Source organism: Callorhinchus milii, unplaced genomic scaffold (assembly GCF_018977255.1).
Source record: "Callorhinchus milii isolate IMCB2004 unplaced genomic scaffold, IMCB_Cmil_1.0 Scaffold4, whole genome shotgun sequence".
In the NCBI taxonomy this organism is placed as follows: domain Eukaryota; kingdom Metazoa; phylum Chordata; class Chondrichthyes; order Chimaeriformes; family Callorhinchidae; genus Callorhinchus; species Callorhinchus milii.
In genome coordinates this window covers 4,401,341-4,417,807 of record NW_024704745.1, presented here as the reverse complement: position 1 = coordinate 4,417,807, position 16,467 = coordinate 4,401,341, and the positions used below count along the sequence as shown (strand labels likewise).

At 53.3% G+C, this 16,467-nt stretch overlaps 1 protein-coding gene and 1 non-coding gene across 2 annotated transcripts in view; both read right to left on the bottom strand.

The window, feature by feature from the left end:
• LOC103187299 (Down syndrome cell adhesion molecule homolog) overlaps window positions 1-16,467 on the bottom strand; it is a 185,119-nt gene that overhangs the window by 32,604 nt on the left and 136,048 nt on the right. The window contains exons 13-22 of the mRNA XM_042334538.1: window positions 16,047-16,143; window positions 15,058-15,186; window positions 11,112-11,279; window positions 10,392-10,462; window positions 8,464-8,704; window positions 6,225-6,371; window positions 5,239-5,394; window positions 3,272-3,405; window positions 1,679-1,832; window positions 100-217 (exon numbers count right to left, since the gene is read on the bottom strand). Coding sequence (XP_042190472.1) covers window positions 100-217; window positions 1,679-1,832; window positions 3,272-3,405; window positions 5,239-5,394; window positions 6,225-6,371; window positions 8,464-8,704; window positions 10,392-10,462; window positions 11,112-11,279; window positions 15,058-15,186; window positions 16,047-16,143 — 1,415 coding nt within the window. The remainder of the gene's footprint in view (window positions 1-99; window positions 218-1,678; window positions 1,833-3,271; window positions 3,406-5,238; window positions 5,395-6,224; window positions 6,372-8,463; window positions 8,705-10,391; window positions 10,463-11,111; window positions 11,280-15,057; window positions 15,187-16,046; window positions 16,144-16,467) is intronic.
• On the bottom strand, window positions 3,784-3,857 carry trnag-ucc. Its single transcript has one exon. It is a non-coding gene; the product is annotated as a tRNA-Gly (tRNA).

Genomic DNA, 16,467 nt, shown 5'->3' with positions numbered 1-16,467 from the left:
TTCCAAGTCCTGACGTGGGGGCTTGAACCCACGACCCTCTGACTCAGCGGGGAGGAGAGCGCTACCACATGTAGCTGAAGCTCTACACAGACGACGTACCTGTCCTTGGTCCATTTGACAGTGGGCACTGGATCCCCAACGGCCTTGCACGTTAGCAGGATGTCTCTCATCCACGGTGTGGTCACAGTTCCGCTGAAGGTGAGAATCCTGGCCGGAGCTGGATGGAAGCACAACAACACGGTTACAATTCAACAACAACTTGGATTTATATAGCGCCCTCCACGGCAGATGGCGTTTTCAGAGCGCTTTACAGTTTCGGATCCCGGGACCGAGCCGGGGGGAGTGGGGCTTGGAAGGTGACCAAAGGCGCGGTCGAAAAGAAAGGTCTTCAGCAGAGACCTGAAGACGGGAAGGGAGGGAGCGAGGCGAAGGGGGTGAGGAAGGCAGTTTCAGAGCCTCGGGGCGTAGTGGCTGAAGGCACGGCCGCCGAGGGTGGAGTGGAGGACTCGGACGACGAGGAGGAGGCCAGACTCGGAGGAACGAAGGCAACGGGCGCTGTTTTGAGGAGAGAGGAGGTCAGAGAGGTCGGGGGCTGCAGAGGAGCGCAGGGACTTGAATACAAGGGTGAGGATCTTGAAGTCGATCCTCTCTGGGATAGGCAGTCAGTGCAGTCTGGCGAGGACTGGGGTGATCGGGGAGCGGAGTTTGGTGTGGGCGAGATTGCAGGCGGCAGAGTTTTGAATGATTTGGATTTTATGGACGGTAGTGGATGGGAGACCGGCGAGGAGGGCGTTAGAGTAGTGCGAGGAGGGCGTTAGAATTCAGGCTCTGGTTTCAAGCAGGATAGCGTCTAGGAGCGCTTAGCAGTGGTGGAGCCTAAACCCGAGCCAGTGGGGTGGGGTTGGGGGTGGGGAGGCGGGAGATGACCGATCGAAGAAGGAGGTCTTCAGTCCTGATCTGAAAATGGGGAAGGAATGGGGGGGGGGGGGAATGGGGGGGTGGGCAAGGCGGAGGGATTGAGGGAGAGAGTTCCATCCAGAGATTCGAGAGCGCAGTGGCTGAAAGCACAGCCACCGATGGTGGATTGGAGGGAGGGGACGAGGATACGAACGGGAGGCCGGAGGCAGCCGACCGGAGGTGGCGGGTGGTGGAGCGGTGGGCGGGGGGCAAGCAGGTCGGAGAGGTTGGGGAGCTGCCAGAGGGTGAAGGGACAGGTAGACGAGCATGAGGATCTCGATGTGGAAAAGAGGGAGAAAGAGGAGCGAAGAGGGCATTTGGGGAAAGAGACCACTGTCAGCCTAGGTTGTTAGCTGAAGGTCCTGAGGTGTCCGGGGGAGGAAAGACTGCACTAAGTCGCAGAGTTTTTCCCAAGATTTTAAGACAATGCTGTTATATGTGATATAACAATCCTCAAATAATAATCCTTCCAATTGACCCGTCAATTGACTAGCAACTGGGTTCCTAAGAGAGGAGCATGGAGTAAGGAAACTTGCTTGAGGTTTAAGCCCTGCCGGGAATCAAACCCAGGTCCTCTCGCTTGCGAGACGAGTGCTCTAACCACTACGCGACAGGACTCCACGTGATGGCCACTTGATGCTGAGGCTTTCCGTAGGTTTTCTGTGTGGGGTGGGGGGGGGGGGGGGGGCGCGGTGTGTGGGGAGAGAGAGATCAGGCTCACCCTTCGCCAGAGGCTCCACTGTGATGATCTCGCTGGCGTTCCCACGTCCGGCGGAGGTAATGGCCACCACCCAGATGCTGTACTGACGGTTCCGGCTCAGGTTGGGAATGCGGTAGTAAAAGGAGTCCGGCGATGCTTCAAATTCACTGATCACCTTGAGGCGGGGAGAGAGAGAGAGAGAGAGAGGGGGAAACAGCGGGAACAATTATCTGACCATCAATGAAAACTCTTCACCCCCACCACCCCGCCATCCACCGCCACCACCCCACCTACCCCCCACCCCCCAACCAACCCCACCACACACACACACGCACGCGCGCACACAGTGCCGAGTTGCCGACGCAAATCCAGAAGCAGGGCTAAATAAGCAACACTAAATTTCCTGTCGACCTTTACTCAGGAAATCATTTTTTTTTAGGAACGCAAGTATTGCTCGACGATAAAAGACCGAGGTCGTTCCAGTTCGCCATCCTGGTAGTCGCTTGCACATGACATGTCCCAAACCGTACACTGTATCCAGAGATATTATTTCCTGAAAGGAATCTATCTAATTTGCGTTTGAATGAATCAACACTTTTTGATTCCACCGTCTCTCTGGGGATGCTGTTGCTTAGATTTACTACTCGCTCACTGAAGTAGCGTTTCCGCAGATTAGTTCTGAATTTACTGCCCTTCAATCGCAGGCCATGGCCTCTGGTTCCACTGTTCTGGACAAGATAAAAAAGCTTGTCAAGGTCTACCTTATCTAAATGTAGATTATGGCTTTGACTTTCACCCGGGTTAATATTAAAAGCAATTCAATAGGCCTCAATGAAATTGGTTGGAATCCGAGGTTTTTTTTTTGACGGAAGGCACATTCGAACCATGGATGTAAAGGAATGCAGTGCCCTCTGCTGTTTGAATACTAATAGAACCATTACCGCTTTTAAATCATCAAGCTAATTGTTTTTTTCCGACAATAACAATAATAATAGTAATAATTAGGGGCTGCAGATTTGGCGTGGCATTGCTGGTCAAAAATGCAATCACGGTAAATTTAGTGAATGTTGGGAGAAGCCACGGTTATGGGAATCGAACGACTGTTATATTATAGTACAATAATAATCCTCGCATTTGATATAGCGCCTTAGCACATCGTTGAGACGTCTCAAAGCGCTTCACAGGATATACTGCAACGTGGATTGACTGTGTATTTTGTGGACGAAACGCGGCAGCCAACTGCGCACAGCGGCGTCCCACAGACAGTGGTGGATTGAATGACCAAGTTATATATTTGTTTCGGAGGCATTATTTCCCCCGGAATGTGATCTGCCAATCGACCAACAACCGGGTGCCTACTTACTGCCGGCTAATCAGATGTGCGTTGAGTAAAGAATCCTGCCTACGGTTTTGCTCCGCTCGGGAACCGAACCTTGGTCCTCTCGCTTGCGAGGCGAGAGCGGTAACCACTGCGCTTAACGGGTAGGGACGTGATAAAGCGAGGATTATTATTAAACGGAAGGAGTCTCACCCGATGCAAAGACATACACTGAGAAAAGACAACAAAGCCTGCCTGGGACTGTCCCAGCCACTTGTTTCTAACAGGTTCCTTACTGTTGGATATGGGTGAGAGCAAAATATGGTGTACTTCCGAATGATGCCGTTCATCTTGAGGGGGGCCAGCCACGAGACCACCACGCTGGTGGCTGAGGCTGCCGCTGCCTTCACTCCACCCGGAGGGCCTGGAACTGAGCACAAACCAAAGCGAGTCATCGTTACATCTCATGTCCTGCGATCTATTGCAACAGCAAACCAACCTGTCCACTCCCCTCCGCTCAACGGGCACTCGCCTGCTTCACATCCCCCGCCCTGCGCGCCTCCACCGTTGGTCTTTCTGGCCACCCACCACCCTCTAGAACTCCATAATAATAATAATAATACTAATAATAATAATAATAATCCTTGCATTTGATACCGACCATTACCACGTCCTTGAGTCGTCTCAAAGCGCTTCACAGGATATATTGTAAAGTGGATTGACTGCGTAGATTGACTAACAACCGGGGGATTCCTGCTTACTGCCAGGTAAACACAGACGTGTGGAGTAAGGAAACTTGCCCAAGGTTTTGACCCGCCCGGGAATTGAACCCGGGTCCTCTCGGTTGGAAGGCGAGCGCGCTAACCTCTATGCTACGGGTCTCGGAATCTCTGCGCTCGCACCCTCCCTTGCCTCCTTCAAGGCCCCGCCTCAAGACTGTCCTCTTCGATGGTGCCTTCGGGCACCATCCCACTCCCACCCACCCCCACCCCCCCCCCCCCTCCCCACCTTACCTTCCACCCCTCTTGATTCCAACTCCCAGCTTGGGAGCAAACCCTCACTGTCCAGCACCTTGGGACGTGCTTCTGTCATGCAGAGCACTGCACCAAATGCAATATGTTGTTGTTGTTGTTGTCTGCAACACCAAAATGCCTTCAAGCGTTTCACAACAACTGTCGTCAAATGTAGTGACCGTGAATTATAAGTAGAACCCGGAGGCAATTTGCGCACAGCAACGTCCCACTAAACAGCCATGGATTGAGTGGACAATTATTATTAGGGGGATTCGTTGACCAGGACAACAACAACGACGACAACAAAATTACATTTATAGAGGGCCTCACACGTCCCTCTCTCTCTCTGAATAGCGCCGTGGGATCTTTAACGTCCACCTGAAGAGGCATGGACCGGACGGGGCCTCGGTTTACTGTCTCCGCAACAACTCATCTGCCGCATCTATTAAGGACGGCACCTCACACCCCCGAGGTGCTCCCCCCCCCACACCCCACCAGCGCCCTACTGGAGTGTCAGCCCAGACTGTGAGCTGAACGCCCCAAAGAGACGTGTTAAAAGTGGAAACTCAGACCAGCTAATGGGAGCTCTGCCTGTTTCATCTTTTATTCCTCATCTTCTGCCAGAATTAGCCAAAGGTGACAGGTTTATATAAAAAAATAAACAGAGAAACGCATTTTCTTTCTGATGGAAAGACTCCCTTCCCCTCCTCCCCCAACCCGTCTGTATCCAACCACTAAAGATCAAGGCTATGGCTTGACGGACTGGATTAAAGGTTTGTTTTTCAAGAAATGTGATATTAAATGAAACAGAATGTAAGATCAAATGTTCTGCTCTTCATGTTTTCCTTGTAAGGAAACCATCCTTGTATGATTTCTCCTTCCTTCCTTCCTTCCTTCCTCCCTCCCTCCCTCCCTCCCTCCTCCCTCCCTCCCTCCCTCCCTCCCCTCCCTCCCTCCCTCCCTCCCTCCCTCCCTCCCTCCCTCCCTCCCCCTCCCTCCCTCCCCTCCCTCCCTCCCTCCCTCCCTCCCTCCCTCCCTCCCTCCCTCCCTCCAACAATCTATCTCTGGGATTTCCATGTGTAGGTGGGAGACGTGGAATTCTCAGTTTGGTTGGGAGACTCTTAAGCAACGGTGATAGGTTTCCACATGTGTCAGACACTCGTGCTGACCAAAAAAACATGAAAGGAATGAAGGGAGGGAGGGAGGGAGGGAAGAAGGAAGGAATAAAGAAAAAAAAATTGTCCACTTACCGTCCTCCTTAGTCCTGGTAAAGATCTGCTCGCTCCGGACTCCGTCGCCCGCCCTGGTGAACGCCAGCACCTGGATGCTGTGATTAGTGTATTTTTCCAGCCCCACCAACTCCAGTGACGTCTCGGTGGTGGTCACGTTCCTGATCTCACCCAGTTCTGGTCCGGGGCAAAAAAAAAATATAACCAAACCCAACAAGCGATGTGTTAGCACCAACAATGACAGCAAAGGAGCGAGTGGCCGGCAAAGTACCTCACAGAGACCGGATGGGACCTGAGCAGAGCGTGAGATTGGGATCAATGGGATGTTGGAATCGAGTCAACCCTCTGTCAACCGGCGGAACCATCGCTCAGTGATGGTTTGCCAACCGAATGTCGGATTGGAACCAGCCCCCTGTGACGGTCTCTAGGCCGGTTCCTGAGCCAGAAGGGGCCACAGTTTCCCAGGGCACTCAAGGCTGGTGACAGCACAGCCCCAGCCTGGCTCGTTGGCAGGACCTGGAAGGGCAGACCAGTCACTGGGGGCAGAGAATCCTCCCCCTCAGCTCCTGTTAACTCTAGGCCAAAGCCGTAACAGGTAGGGTGGTCCTAGCTGGACAAGCCGCGAGAAAGCTCGTCAGACAGCGCTAGACATGTTAGTGTCCCCAAACCCTGGCTCTCGCCAACCTGTGCCTAATAATCTTAAATACTTAATTTGAACCCATTGGTCTCAAGACCCACAACAACCCCGACAACCGTTCTTACCCGTTCTGCTCTCTTGTTCCCTCCCTCCCTTCGTCCAACCTCCCACACCATATCTGCCCTCCCCTAAACTCCTCTTCACATCACCCTCTTCTCCCCTCAATCCCTCCCCCCTCACCCACCCCTCCCCTCACTCTTTTCTCCGCTCCTCACCTCACTCTCTTCTCCCCTTGTTCCTTACCCGCCTCCCCCCCTCCTCCCCTCACCCCATCGCTGGTACCCAGTAGGGAATGCTGGTGCTGGCATACCTCCGTTGGGGAGGTTGGCCCAGTAGATGACTCTGTATCCCTGTAGAATGCCGTTCAGAGCCTCCTTTGACGGTGTGGACCAGGAGAGTGAGATGACTTCTGGGGAAGTAGCGCTGGCCTGCAGGTTGTCCGGTGGTCGACTGGGCACTGCGTGAGGATGACAGTCATTAACCACGGCACCTCCTACATGGGCTCAAACACGCTGAGACCCCAAACACAACTCAAAATAGGAGACCGCCCCCAGCCCCCCACCGCCCACATCTCCCCCATCTCCCAATCCATCCCACCCAATTCCTGGTAACTACCATCCATCTAGTGAGGGCTGAAACCCGTGCTTGTCTGAAGTCAAATGACCAACTAGTGACTGTCCTCTTTGGGGTGGTGGGGTGTGGGGGTTCAGTAAGCAAGGTCTCCTTGGAGCTGAACTGGCTCCAAGGTGACATGATTGGCAATGGAATGCCGGAATCGAGCCAGCCCTCTGTGACGGTCTCTATTCCGGTCGGTTCCTGAGCCAGGCAGGTCCGCAGTCCTGGAACTTGCCATCACCTGTGTACCGTAGTATTCCTGGGCACTGCTGATGACAGCCCAGCCCAGCTTGGCTCATCGATAGGGCTTGGAAAGGCAGACAAGTCACTGAGGGCAGGGAATCCTCCCGCTCAGCTCTGGTTAACCCTGCAAGCCAAAGCCCTTACCGGTAGGGTTGTCCTGGCTGGAGACGTAGTGGGAAAGCTTGCCAGACAGTGCTCTCAATGGCAAACTAGGTGGTTTTAGCTGGTTAGACCCCAGCAGTTACCCCAACACACACTCTGGGGTCCCCCCAAGCCTTGACTCTTGCCAACCTGCGCCTAATACTTTCCGGGAATTAGGTAAGCAGGGTGTGTCCCTCCAGGGAGATGTGGATTCCATTCCCACAATCTATCTCTGGAATTTCTATTCCTCTGGAAGGTCTCATCTGAGGGACTTGAGTTTAACATCCCAGTTCAAGGACGGCACCTCCAAACAATGCAGCGTTCCCCCCAAAATGGAGCATCACCCAACGTGGGGGCTTGAACCCACAACCTTTTGACTCAGGGGCAAGAGCGCTACCAACTGAGCCAGGCTATCACGCAAATGGTTCCTGACCTCAGTTCCAACTATTTTGGCTCTGATTCTGGTACAGTGTGGGAGTCCGGCAGCTCAGTGGTTAGAGCACTCGTCTTGCAAGCGAGACACCTGGGTTCAATTCCAGGCAGAGGGCGAAACCTCGGACAAGTTTCCTTACTCCACACAGAGCCTAATAATAATCCCTCCAAATCGAAACAATAATAAATTGGTCACTTCAATCCACGACCGTTTGCGGGGACGCTGCTGTGCGCAATTGGCTGCCGCGTTTCGCCCACAAATATACGGTCAATTCACTTTACAGTCTGTTCTGTGAAGCGCTTTGAGACGTTGAGAAGACTATTATTATATCATAGGATTACTATATCATTCACAGAACGACCACCAATGTAATCTAGCATCTGGCCTGCAGGGGGCGCTGCAGGTTTGCTCTCCCAACACTTGCTTTAGGTGGACTTTACAGGTTCAAAAGAGCCGTGCTATTGGCCATGGTGTTTGATGCAACGTCTTATCATGTTCTCGAGACGTATCAAAGCTCTTCGCAGGGTACAGTGGATTAAGTGGACTGACTGTATTTTGTGGGCGAAACGCGGCAGCCAATTGCGGACGGCAATAGACCACAAACAGCCATGGAGGGAGTGACCAATTTGATTCGGAGGATCGTTGGCCAGGACACCAGGAGAGAGAAACTCTTCCCCTCCTCCCTGCCCGCAACCACCACCCCCCCCCACCCTCCTAACCCCCAGCATTGGGGCGTCATCTTAGACGATGTGATTCCAAGTCCCGATGCGGGGCTTGAACCCACAGCCTTTCTGATTCAGATTTGAGAGCACTAACTGCTGACTGAGCCAGGCTAACACGCACCCACTCATGTTGTTGTCGTTGTACAGTGCGGTGTGGGTTAGAGGTGCTCTGGTGAGAGGATGAGAGTGCCGGGTTGGGGGCGGGGGGTGGGTGCGGAGAGGGAGAGAAGGAGAGTGGAATAGAGGAGTGTAGGAGAGTGGAATAGAGGGTTGGAGGGGAATAGAGGGGTGTAGGAGAGGGGAATAGAGGGGTGTAGGAGAGGGGAATAGAGGGGTGTAGGGGAGGGGAATAGAAGGGTGTAGGAGAGGGGAAGAGAGGGGAAGGTATGACTTACCATCCTCCAGGCTGGTGGCGATGATCTCCTGGGAGGAAGGCCCTGTGCCTGCCCGGTTGCAGGCCTGCACCACCACCCCGTACTGGGTGAATTTCTTGAGGTTGTCGAGCGTGTAGACCTCGCTCTCCCCGGTGCTCTCCATGCTGATGATGTTGAACTGGTAGCTGCCTCCGGCGCTGTACTCCCGGTACCCGATCTGGTAACCGCGGATCTGCCCGTTCTGGAGGTGCTTCCTTGGGGCCTGAGTGAGCGACAACGACAACAACAAGAACAACATTATCAACGACGACAACAACAACAACTTGCATTGATATAACGGCCCCCGTCATGCAGGGTAGCGTCCCAGAGCGCCTGACAGTGACCGAGCACGATGCCCGGGATGGTGGTGGTGGTGGGGAGGGTGGCGTGGGGGTGACCGTAAAGCACGGTCGAAGAGGAAGGTCTTCAGGTCGGGGACGGAGGAGGCAAAAGGGGGAGGGATAGAGGAAGAGCGTTCTGGAGTTTCGGGCCGTAGTGGCTGAAAGCGCGGCCACGGATGGTGGAGCGGTATACACACATGAACGCGTATATACATACATCACCATGTACAGGGTGTCCACAAAGTCCTGTTACCGACCGTGCCCCCCCNACTCCACATGCACAGCGTATCTAACCTTGACTCGAAAACCCCATCGACCGAGACAGGCTGACATCCATCGAACGTAAACAACAACGGTGATAAGAATGCTTGTGTTTGGCACAGCGCCTTTCACGGTCGGGAGGACCTCTCGAAGCACTTCACACCATTCGCTGGAAGTGCGGACGACTGCGTATTTTATAGGCGAACGCAGCTGCCGGTTTGCGCACAGCGAGGTCCCCACAAACAGCCGTGGAAGTGAGTGACCAATTTTACCTGGGGGTGGGGGGGGGGGTGGGGGGGCTTATTGGCCGTGGGAGCTTTAAAGTCCACCTGAACGGACAGACGGGACCTCGGTTTAACGTCTCACCCGAAGGATGGGTTTGTGAGGGAGTGATTAAAAAGTGAGTGGGTTTTTTTTTAGGGGTGGGGATGGGGGCGGTGAGGGTGAGGGTGTCGGTGTTGGTGCAGAAAGCGTCACGTTTTTTAACAGGACTGTGACATTAAAATAAATAAACCCTCAAAATTAACACGACAAGCCATTTTACACCCGGGGTTTGCAACCCGGCTGATCTCAGGTGTGGAACCCGACCCCGATCGATGGGAGACGCTGCCGTCTAGTGGGAGAGGGAGGGAATGAGAGCAGCATTGCCACCCAGTGGGGGCAGAGGAAGTGTTTCCGATTGATCCCTTCGCACTGAACAATGTGAAAGGACGCTTGAGGTCCATCTGTTTTGTTGATCGGCGCTGCCACGTGGCAACCCGCAAGCGGGAAGACCTGGGTTCGATCCCGGGCAGGGCGTAACCTTGGGCAAGTGTCTTTACTCTGGTTAACCCGGCAGTAAGTAGGAACCAGGTTGTTAGTCGATTGGCGGATCACTTTCCCGGGGGTAATAATCCTTCCAGGAGAGTAAATAAATTGGTTACTCAATCCACGACTGTCTGTGGGACACTGCTGTGCGCAATTGGCTGCCGCGTTTGCCCACAAATATACAATCAATTCACTTTACAGTGTGTTCTGTGAAGCGCTTTGGGACGTCCTCCCGACGTGAAAAGCGCTATATCAAATGCAAAGATTATTATTATTATTATTATATTCTGTGAAGTGCTTTGAGACGTCTCAAGGACGTGATAAGGCACTGTATCAAATGCAAGATTTAAGAACTTTGGAGCAAATCTTCAAGTTCAATATTGTAAGGTAAGACTGTGAGTCGGGGGAGGAGGTGGGTGTTGGGGAGAGGGGTGGGGTGGGGGGAGAGAGGGCAAAGTTTGCGTTCAAGTGTCTGTCGCTTGAGAGAGTTGGGTCACTCACCTGCCAGGTCACTTGGATACTCTGGGACGACAGAGACACGAGAAGGACATTGAGAGGGGGACCGTCTGGAGCTGATGAGAGGCAAAAGAGGAGCAGGTCAACCAGGTCAACCAGGGCAACGGCAAGAACAGCTACTTGTATAGCACCTCACTCAGGATAGCATCCCAGTGCGCTTGACCGTGGCGGAGCACAAGGCCGAGCGAGGGGGAGATGGCCGTAAGCGCGGTCGGGCGCGACCTGGAGGTGGGGAAGGCGCGGGCAAGTTGGAGGGATTGAGGGAGAGCGTTCCAGAGTTTCGGGGGGGTGGGACAGTGGCTGAAACCCAGGCCACCCATTGTGGAGCGCAAGGCGCGAGGAATGTACAGGAGGCCGGGGCCAGCTGAGCGGAGGTAGCGGGTAGTGGGTTGGGGAGTAAGCAGGTTAAAGCGGTAGGGAGGTGGTCAGGGCATGAAGGGACTTGAGGACGAGTGAGAGGATCTTGAATTCGATCCATTTGGTGATAGGGGAGCCAGTGGAGCCTGGCTAGGACTGGTGTGATGGGGGTACGGAGTTTGGAGCAAGTGAGTATGCTAGTGGCTTCCTGAATTTCCAACGCCTTGGGACGTGCTTCTGAGGCGAAAGGCGCTGTGTAAGTATGAGGTGTTGGTCGTTGTTGTTTCTGTGTGTTTGGTGGGCTCCGCGGGGTGGGGAGAGGACACAGTCTCCGGCCGTTTGTGGTACCTGCTTCGTCGGTGGTGATGGTGAGCTCGTTGCTAGCCTCACTCTTGCCGATCCTGTTCTTGGCGTACATGCGGATGTTGTACGTGGAGGAAGGGTGGAGGTCAATGATGGTCGCCTGGTTCAACTGTGGAGACACGTCCTTCGTCCTCTGCACCGCGTCCCAGGAGTCTGCGAGCACACAAACGGGAAGCCATCAAACCCCACCCACTGTTGCAGTCCCACAACAACCTGTCCGCTCCCTCCGCTTAGTGGGCTCCGGGCTGCTCTATGTCCCCCACCTGCCCTGCCCGCTCCACCGTCAGCGGTCGGGCCTTCAGCCTTTCTGCCCCCATCCTCCGGAACTCCATCCCACAGTCACTTCGCCTCGCCCCCCCCCTCCCCCCTCCACTTCCCTTGCCTCCTTCAAGGCCTGTCACAAGACCCTCCTCTCCGACCGCGCCTTCGGTCACCCTCCTACCCCTACCCTCCCTGCCCTCCACCACCCACAGCCCACCCCCCCACGCCACCCCGATCCCAACCCCCAGCACGGGTCCTAGTCCTTGAGTGCTCAGCACCAATTGCGCACAGCAGTGTCCCGCAAACAACCGTGGATGGATGGGGTTAACAAGAAAATTTGCAGGGATTATTATCCCCGGAGAGCGATCCGCCAATCGACTAACAAGCGGCGGTGGGGGGGGAGGAGGGTTGCAGAAGATGAGAGGGCTGAAAAGAGCTGAGAAGGTTCCAGCCCCCGAGCCCCCACCCCACCACTCCCCAGTAAATGGGACACGATATCCCTCTGACACGTGGCTTGGGCTGTCTGTTTGTAACGACAGTATTACCTGAATCCCGAAGCATTGCTCGCGAAAGCTGCTAAACACAACTTATGTTACATTAGCCCTGGGGTTTTATAATATTCATAAGCTTATTGTAACTGACACAAAGCAGCTCTGGCCGCAAGCCATCAGCAGCCTAAGGGCGGGAAGGAAATAATGGTTTAAACAAACCGAGGGGGAAGGGGAGGGGTGGGTGGTGGGGTGTCTGACACCTTCTGCACTCTATGAGTCCTGTAGCGCAGTGGTTAGAGCGCTCGCCTCGCAAGCGAGAGGACCCGGGTTCAATTCCCGGGCGGAACGAAACCTTAGGCAAGTTTCCTTACTCCACACGCCTCTGTTTACCTCGTTCTTAGTCGATGGGCGGATCGCTTTAAGCAGCAGTAAGTAGGAAGGAACCTGGTTGTTAGTTGATTGGTAGACAACTCCTCGGGGGTAAAAAATCCCTCCGAATAAAACTGGTAATAAGAATTTGGTCGCTCAATCCCCGACTGTTTGTGGGACGCTGCTGTGCACAAATGGCTGAGTGAGTCTCGATAACAAGAGCAGCGGAGGGCGGGGGGTGGTAAATGGGGGAGCTGCAGTCTCGCTTGCATCTCCTTTCAATCGCCGTCATATATCACCGTAGCGTTTGAAGGCAGAAAGGTCTGGTCTCAATAATAATAATCCTAATAACCTTTGCAATGAATACAGTGCCTTACCACTTTCAAAGCCCTCCATGGCCTTGCTCCTCCACGACCGACTGAAACCTTACCAACCTGTCTGCTCTGCAGGCACTGGCCCGCTCCACTTTCCCCGTCCTGCTCGCTCCACTATCAGTCCCCACTGCCCCCACCATCTGGAACTCCAACCCGGAGCCCCTCCTCCGCGCCCCCTCACTTGCCTCCTTCAAGGTCTGTCTCAAGACATTCCTCTTCGACCGTGCCTTCGGTCATCTTCCCATGCCCCAACTCTCCTCCCTTGCCCTCCAACCCTCTCGGCACCAACCCCCACCCCCCCCCCACCCCCACCACGCCCCCAACTCGGGGGCAAACCCTTCACTGTCCAGCGCTTCGTCCTGACATGAAAGGCGCTGTATAAATGCAATTGTTTTTGCTGTAGTTATCACATCATCGAGACGTCTCACTGCGTTTCGCAGGATTTTACGGCAAAGCGTAGTGATTGTGCGTTTTTTTGAGGGCCAACGGGGGGGGGGGGGGCAGTCGATTTGCAGCCTGCGATGTATCACAAACAGCCGTGGAGTGAGCGACTGATTTTATTTGGGGGAGTTGGATTATCAACCGGGACACCGGGTGAGAGAGCCTACAGCGCCTCAGTGCGTCTTCTCCGATAGCGTCACGGGAAAAAGTCCACTTGAACAGGCGCAGATAGGGAGCTCAGTTTAAAGTCCTATCGGAAGGATGGCTTCTCCGACAACAGTGCTCCCTTCGACCCTGGAATGCCGGCCTGTACTGTGAGCTCAAAGTCCCGAAGGCTTGATCCCACATGATCCCGTTATAATCGTAATAATCCTTGCATTTGACACAGAGCCTCATCAAGTCTTCGAGGCGTCTCAAAGCCCTTCACAGGATAATAATAACAATAATAGTCCTTGCATTTGATGTAGCGCCTTATCACGTCTTCGAGACAGCCCAAAGAGCTTCACAGATTATACTGTAAAGTGAATTGACTGTATATTTTGTGGGTGAAACGCAACAGCCAATTGCACACAGCAGCGTCCCACAAACAGTCGTGGATTGAGTGACCACATTATTATTACTAATTTTTTGTTTTAATTGGGTGGTGCTTGATCCTACACCTTTTTCCCCTGCAGCTTTTTCACACAAAGGATAGTGGAAATCTCTCCCCCAAATTTTCAAGACTGAGGTGGATAGATTTTTGTTAGGTAAGGATATAATAATAATTGTGATACACTTGATATTGTACCTTGTCACGTCATTGAGACGTCTCAAAGCGCTTCGCAGGATATATTGTAAAGTGAATTGACTGTATATTTTGTGTCCCACAAAAATGTGGATAAAGTGACCAAGTTATTATTATTAATTTTTCGGGGAGGGTTTATTAACCCGGGAAAACAAACCGCCAATCGACAACCACGCTCCTACTTACTGCTAGGTAAACAGGGGCGTGTGGAATAAGGTTTCGCTCTGCAAAATCAAACCAGGGTCCTTCTCGCTTGCGAGGCGAGCGACCTAACCACTAAGCTACAGGGCCTCCTCCGCGGGTCTCTATCCCTTGAAACACCAGGTATCGAGGGATATGGAGCAAAGGCTGGTAATTGGAGTTGAGGTACAGATCAGCCACGATCTAGTAGAACGGTGGAACAAGCTTGAGGGGCTGAATGGCCTCCTCCTGTTCCTGTATTCCTCACTGAGAACACAAACAAAAGTTAAAGCTCTGGGGTACTATTTCTGTATATATAATATATATATATTAATCTAAAATAGTCACAAATAGATTAAACCCTAACCCTAAATTAGAAGAAATGTCTTCGCACAGAGAGTAGTGGGAATGTGGAACGTGCTACCACAAGGAGTTGTTGAGGCAAATAGCGTAGATATATTTTAAGGTGAAGCTAGATAATAATAATAATCCTTGCATTTGATATAGCGCTTTTCACGTCTTCTAGACGTCCCAAAGCGCTTCACAGAATATACTGTAAAGTGAATTGACTGTATATTTGTGGGCGAACGCGGCAGCCAATGGCGCACAGCAATGTCCCACAAACAGTCCTGGATTGAAAATGACCAATTTATTGTTGTTTTTTTTTGGAGGGATTATCATTAGGCTCTGTGTGGAGTAAGGAAACTTGCCCAAGGTTTTGCCCTCTGCCTGGAATTGGATAGGCACATGAGTGAGAAAGGAATAAGAAGGTTAGGCTTGAAGGCTTAGTTGAGGAAGGGCAGGAGGAGGCTCAGGTGGAGCATATGCATCGGCATAGACCAGTTGGGCCGAACGGCCTGTTTCTGTGCTGTATATTCTAATGGATGCTAATGTATATTCTATACTGATTTAGCTCCCCTGCGTGAGGGCCACTATTGAATCCAAGTTGTTGTTGTCGTTGTTGCTGTGCCGAGAGCGTTACTGACTGAGCTGGGCTGGCACGTGGTTAAGGTGGTCTCGATTCTGCTCACCCGACTTGTTCTTGCACTCGATGTCGAAGCCGGTGATGGGGCTGTTGCCGTCGAAGCCCATGCTCCATCGCAAGGCAATGCTCCGTGCTCGCACCTCCCGGATCTCAATTTCCGGTGGGTCAGGAGGCTCTGGAGAGATGCAACATAGGGAGTGAGAGAGAGAGTGAGAGCGAGAGAGAGTTAAGCGAGCGAGATAGAGAGAGAGAGATTGAGAAAGCGAGAGTGAGAGAGTCAGTGTGAGAGTGAGAGAGTGAAAGTGAGAGTGCGGGAGTGAGAGAGTGAGACAGTAAAAGAGTGAGAAAGAGAGTGAGAGAGAGTGAGAGTGTGGGTGTGTGAGAGAGAGAGAGAGAGAGTGAGAGAATGAGAGTGAGAGTGTGGGAGTGAGAAAGTGAGAGAGTGAGAATGAGAGAGTGAGAGAGTGAGAGAGTGTGCAGTGAGGATTCCTTCACAGAGATCCTCGCCTCTGACGCACACACATCACCTGTCACTTTCTCAGAGAAGGATGAGGTTAGAGGGAGGGAGGGGGAAAGAGGGAGCCAGGGAGAGAAGGGGTGGGAGGGCGGGGGGAGAGGAGGGAGGGAGAGAGGAGGAATGAGGGTGGGAGGGAGGGAGAGAGGGAGGGGAAACGTGGTAGGGTGGAGAGAGTGGAAAGGAGAGGCAAGGGGAGTGCGGAGGGGGTGAGGGAGGGAGAATGAGGGAAGGAAGGGAGGGAGAATGCGGAGGGAGAGGGAGGAAGGGAGGGAGAATGAACGAGGGAGGGTAGGAGGATAAAGAAGCGGTGTATTTCTCTCCGCACCATGTAGAAAGAAAGAGTTCCCACACTGGCTCCGCAACTGTGAAGCGCTCCGGGACCCTACCCTGCGTGAAGGGCGCTATACACATGCAAGTTGTTGCGGTTGTGTGTGTGGGTATGTGTGTGGGTGTGTGCGTGTGCGTGTGTGGGTGGATGGGTGGGTGGATGTGCCTGTGTGTGGGCGCGTGTGTCCTACCTTGCACTGTGAGCTGGATCAGGCCACGGTCCTCTCCGTACGAGTTGATGGCGTGACAGGAGAAGAATCCGGAATCACCCCGAACCGTGGGCGTGATCTGGTTGTTGGAGACAGACACACACGGAGAGCGAGAGAGAGAGAGAGAGACAGACAGACAGACAAACAGACAGAGAGAGAGAGAGAGAGAAAGAGAGAGGGTTGAAGGTTCAAGAGCAGTTCACGACGGCGCCCCCAGATTGCAAGCCCCTCTCCGCCCCCACCCGTCTCCACAAATCAGTCGCGTTTCAGACGAGCGGAAGAGCCCGAAGAGGCTTTGAATCCAATTTCACAGAGATACAATATTTTATCGTCTCTGAATCTGCCCCTTCTCTACACCCCCCACCACCCCCCTCCCCTCTCCTCGCTATCTACCCGCTGTAAG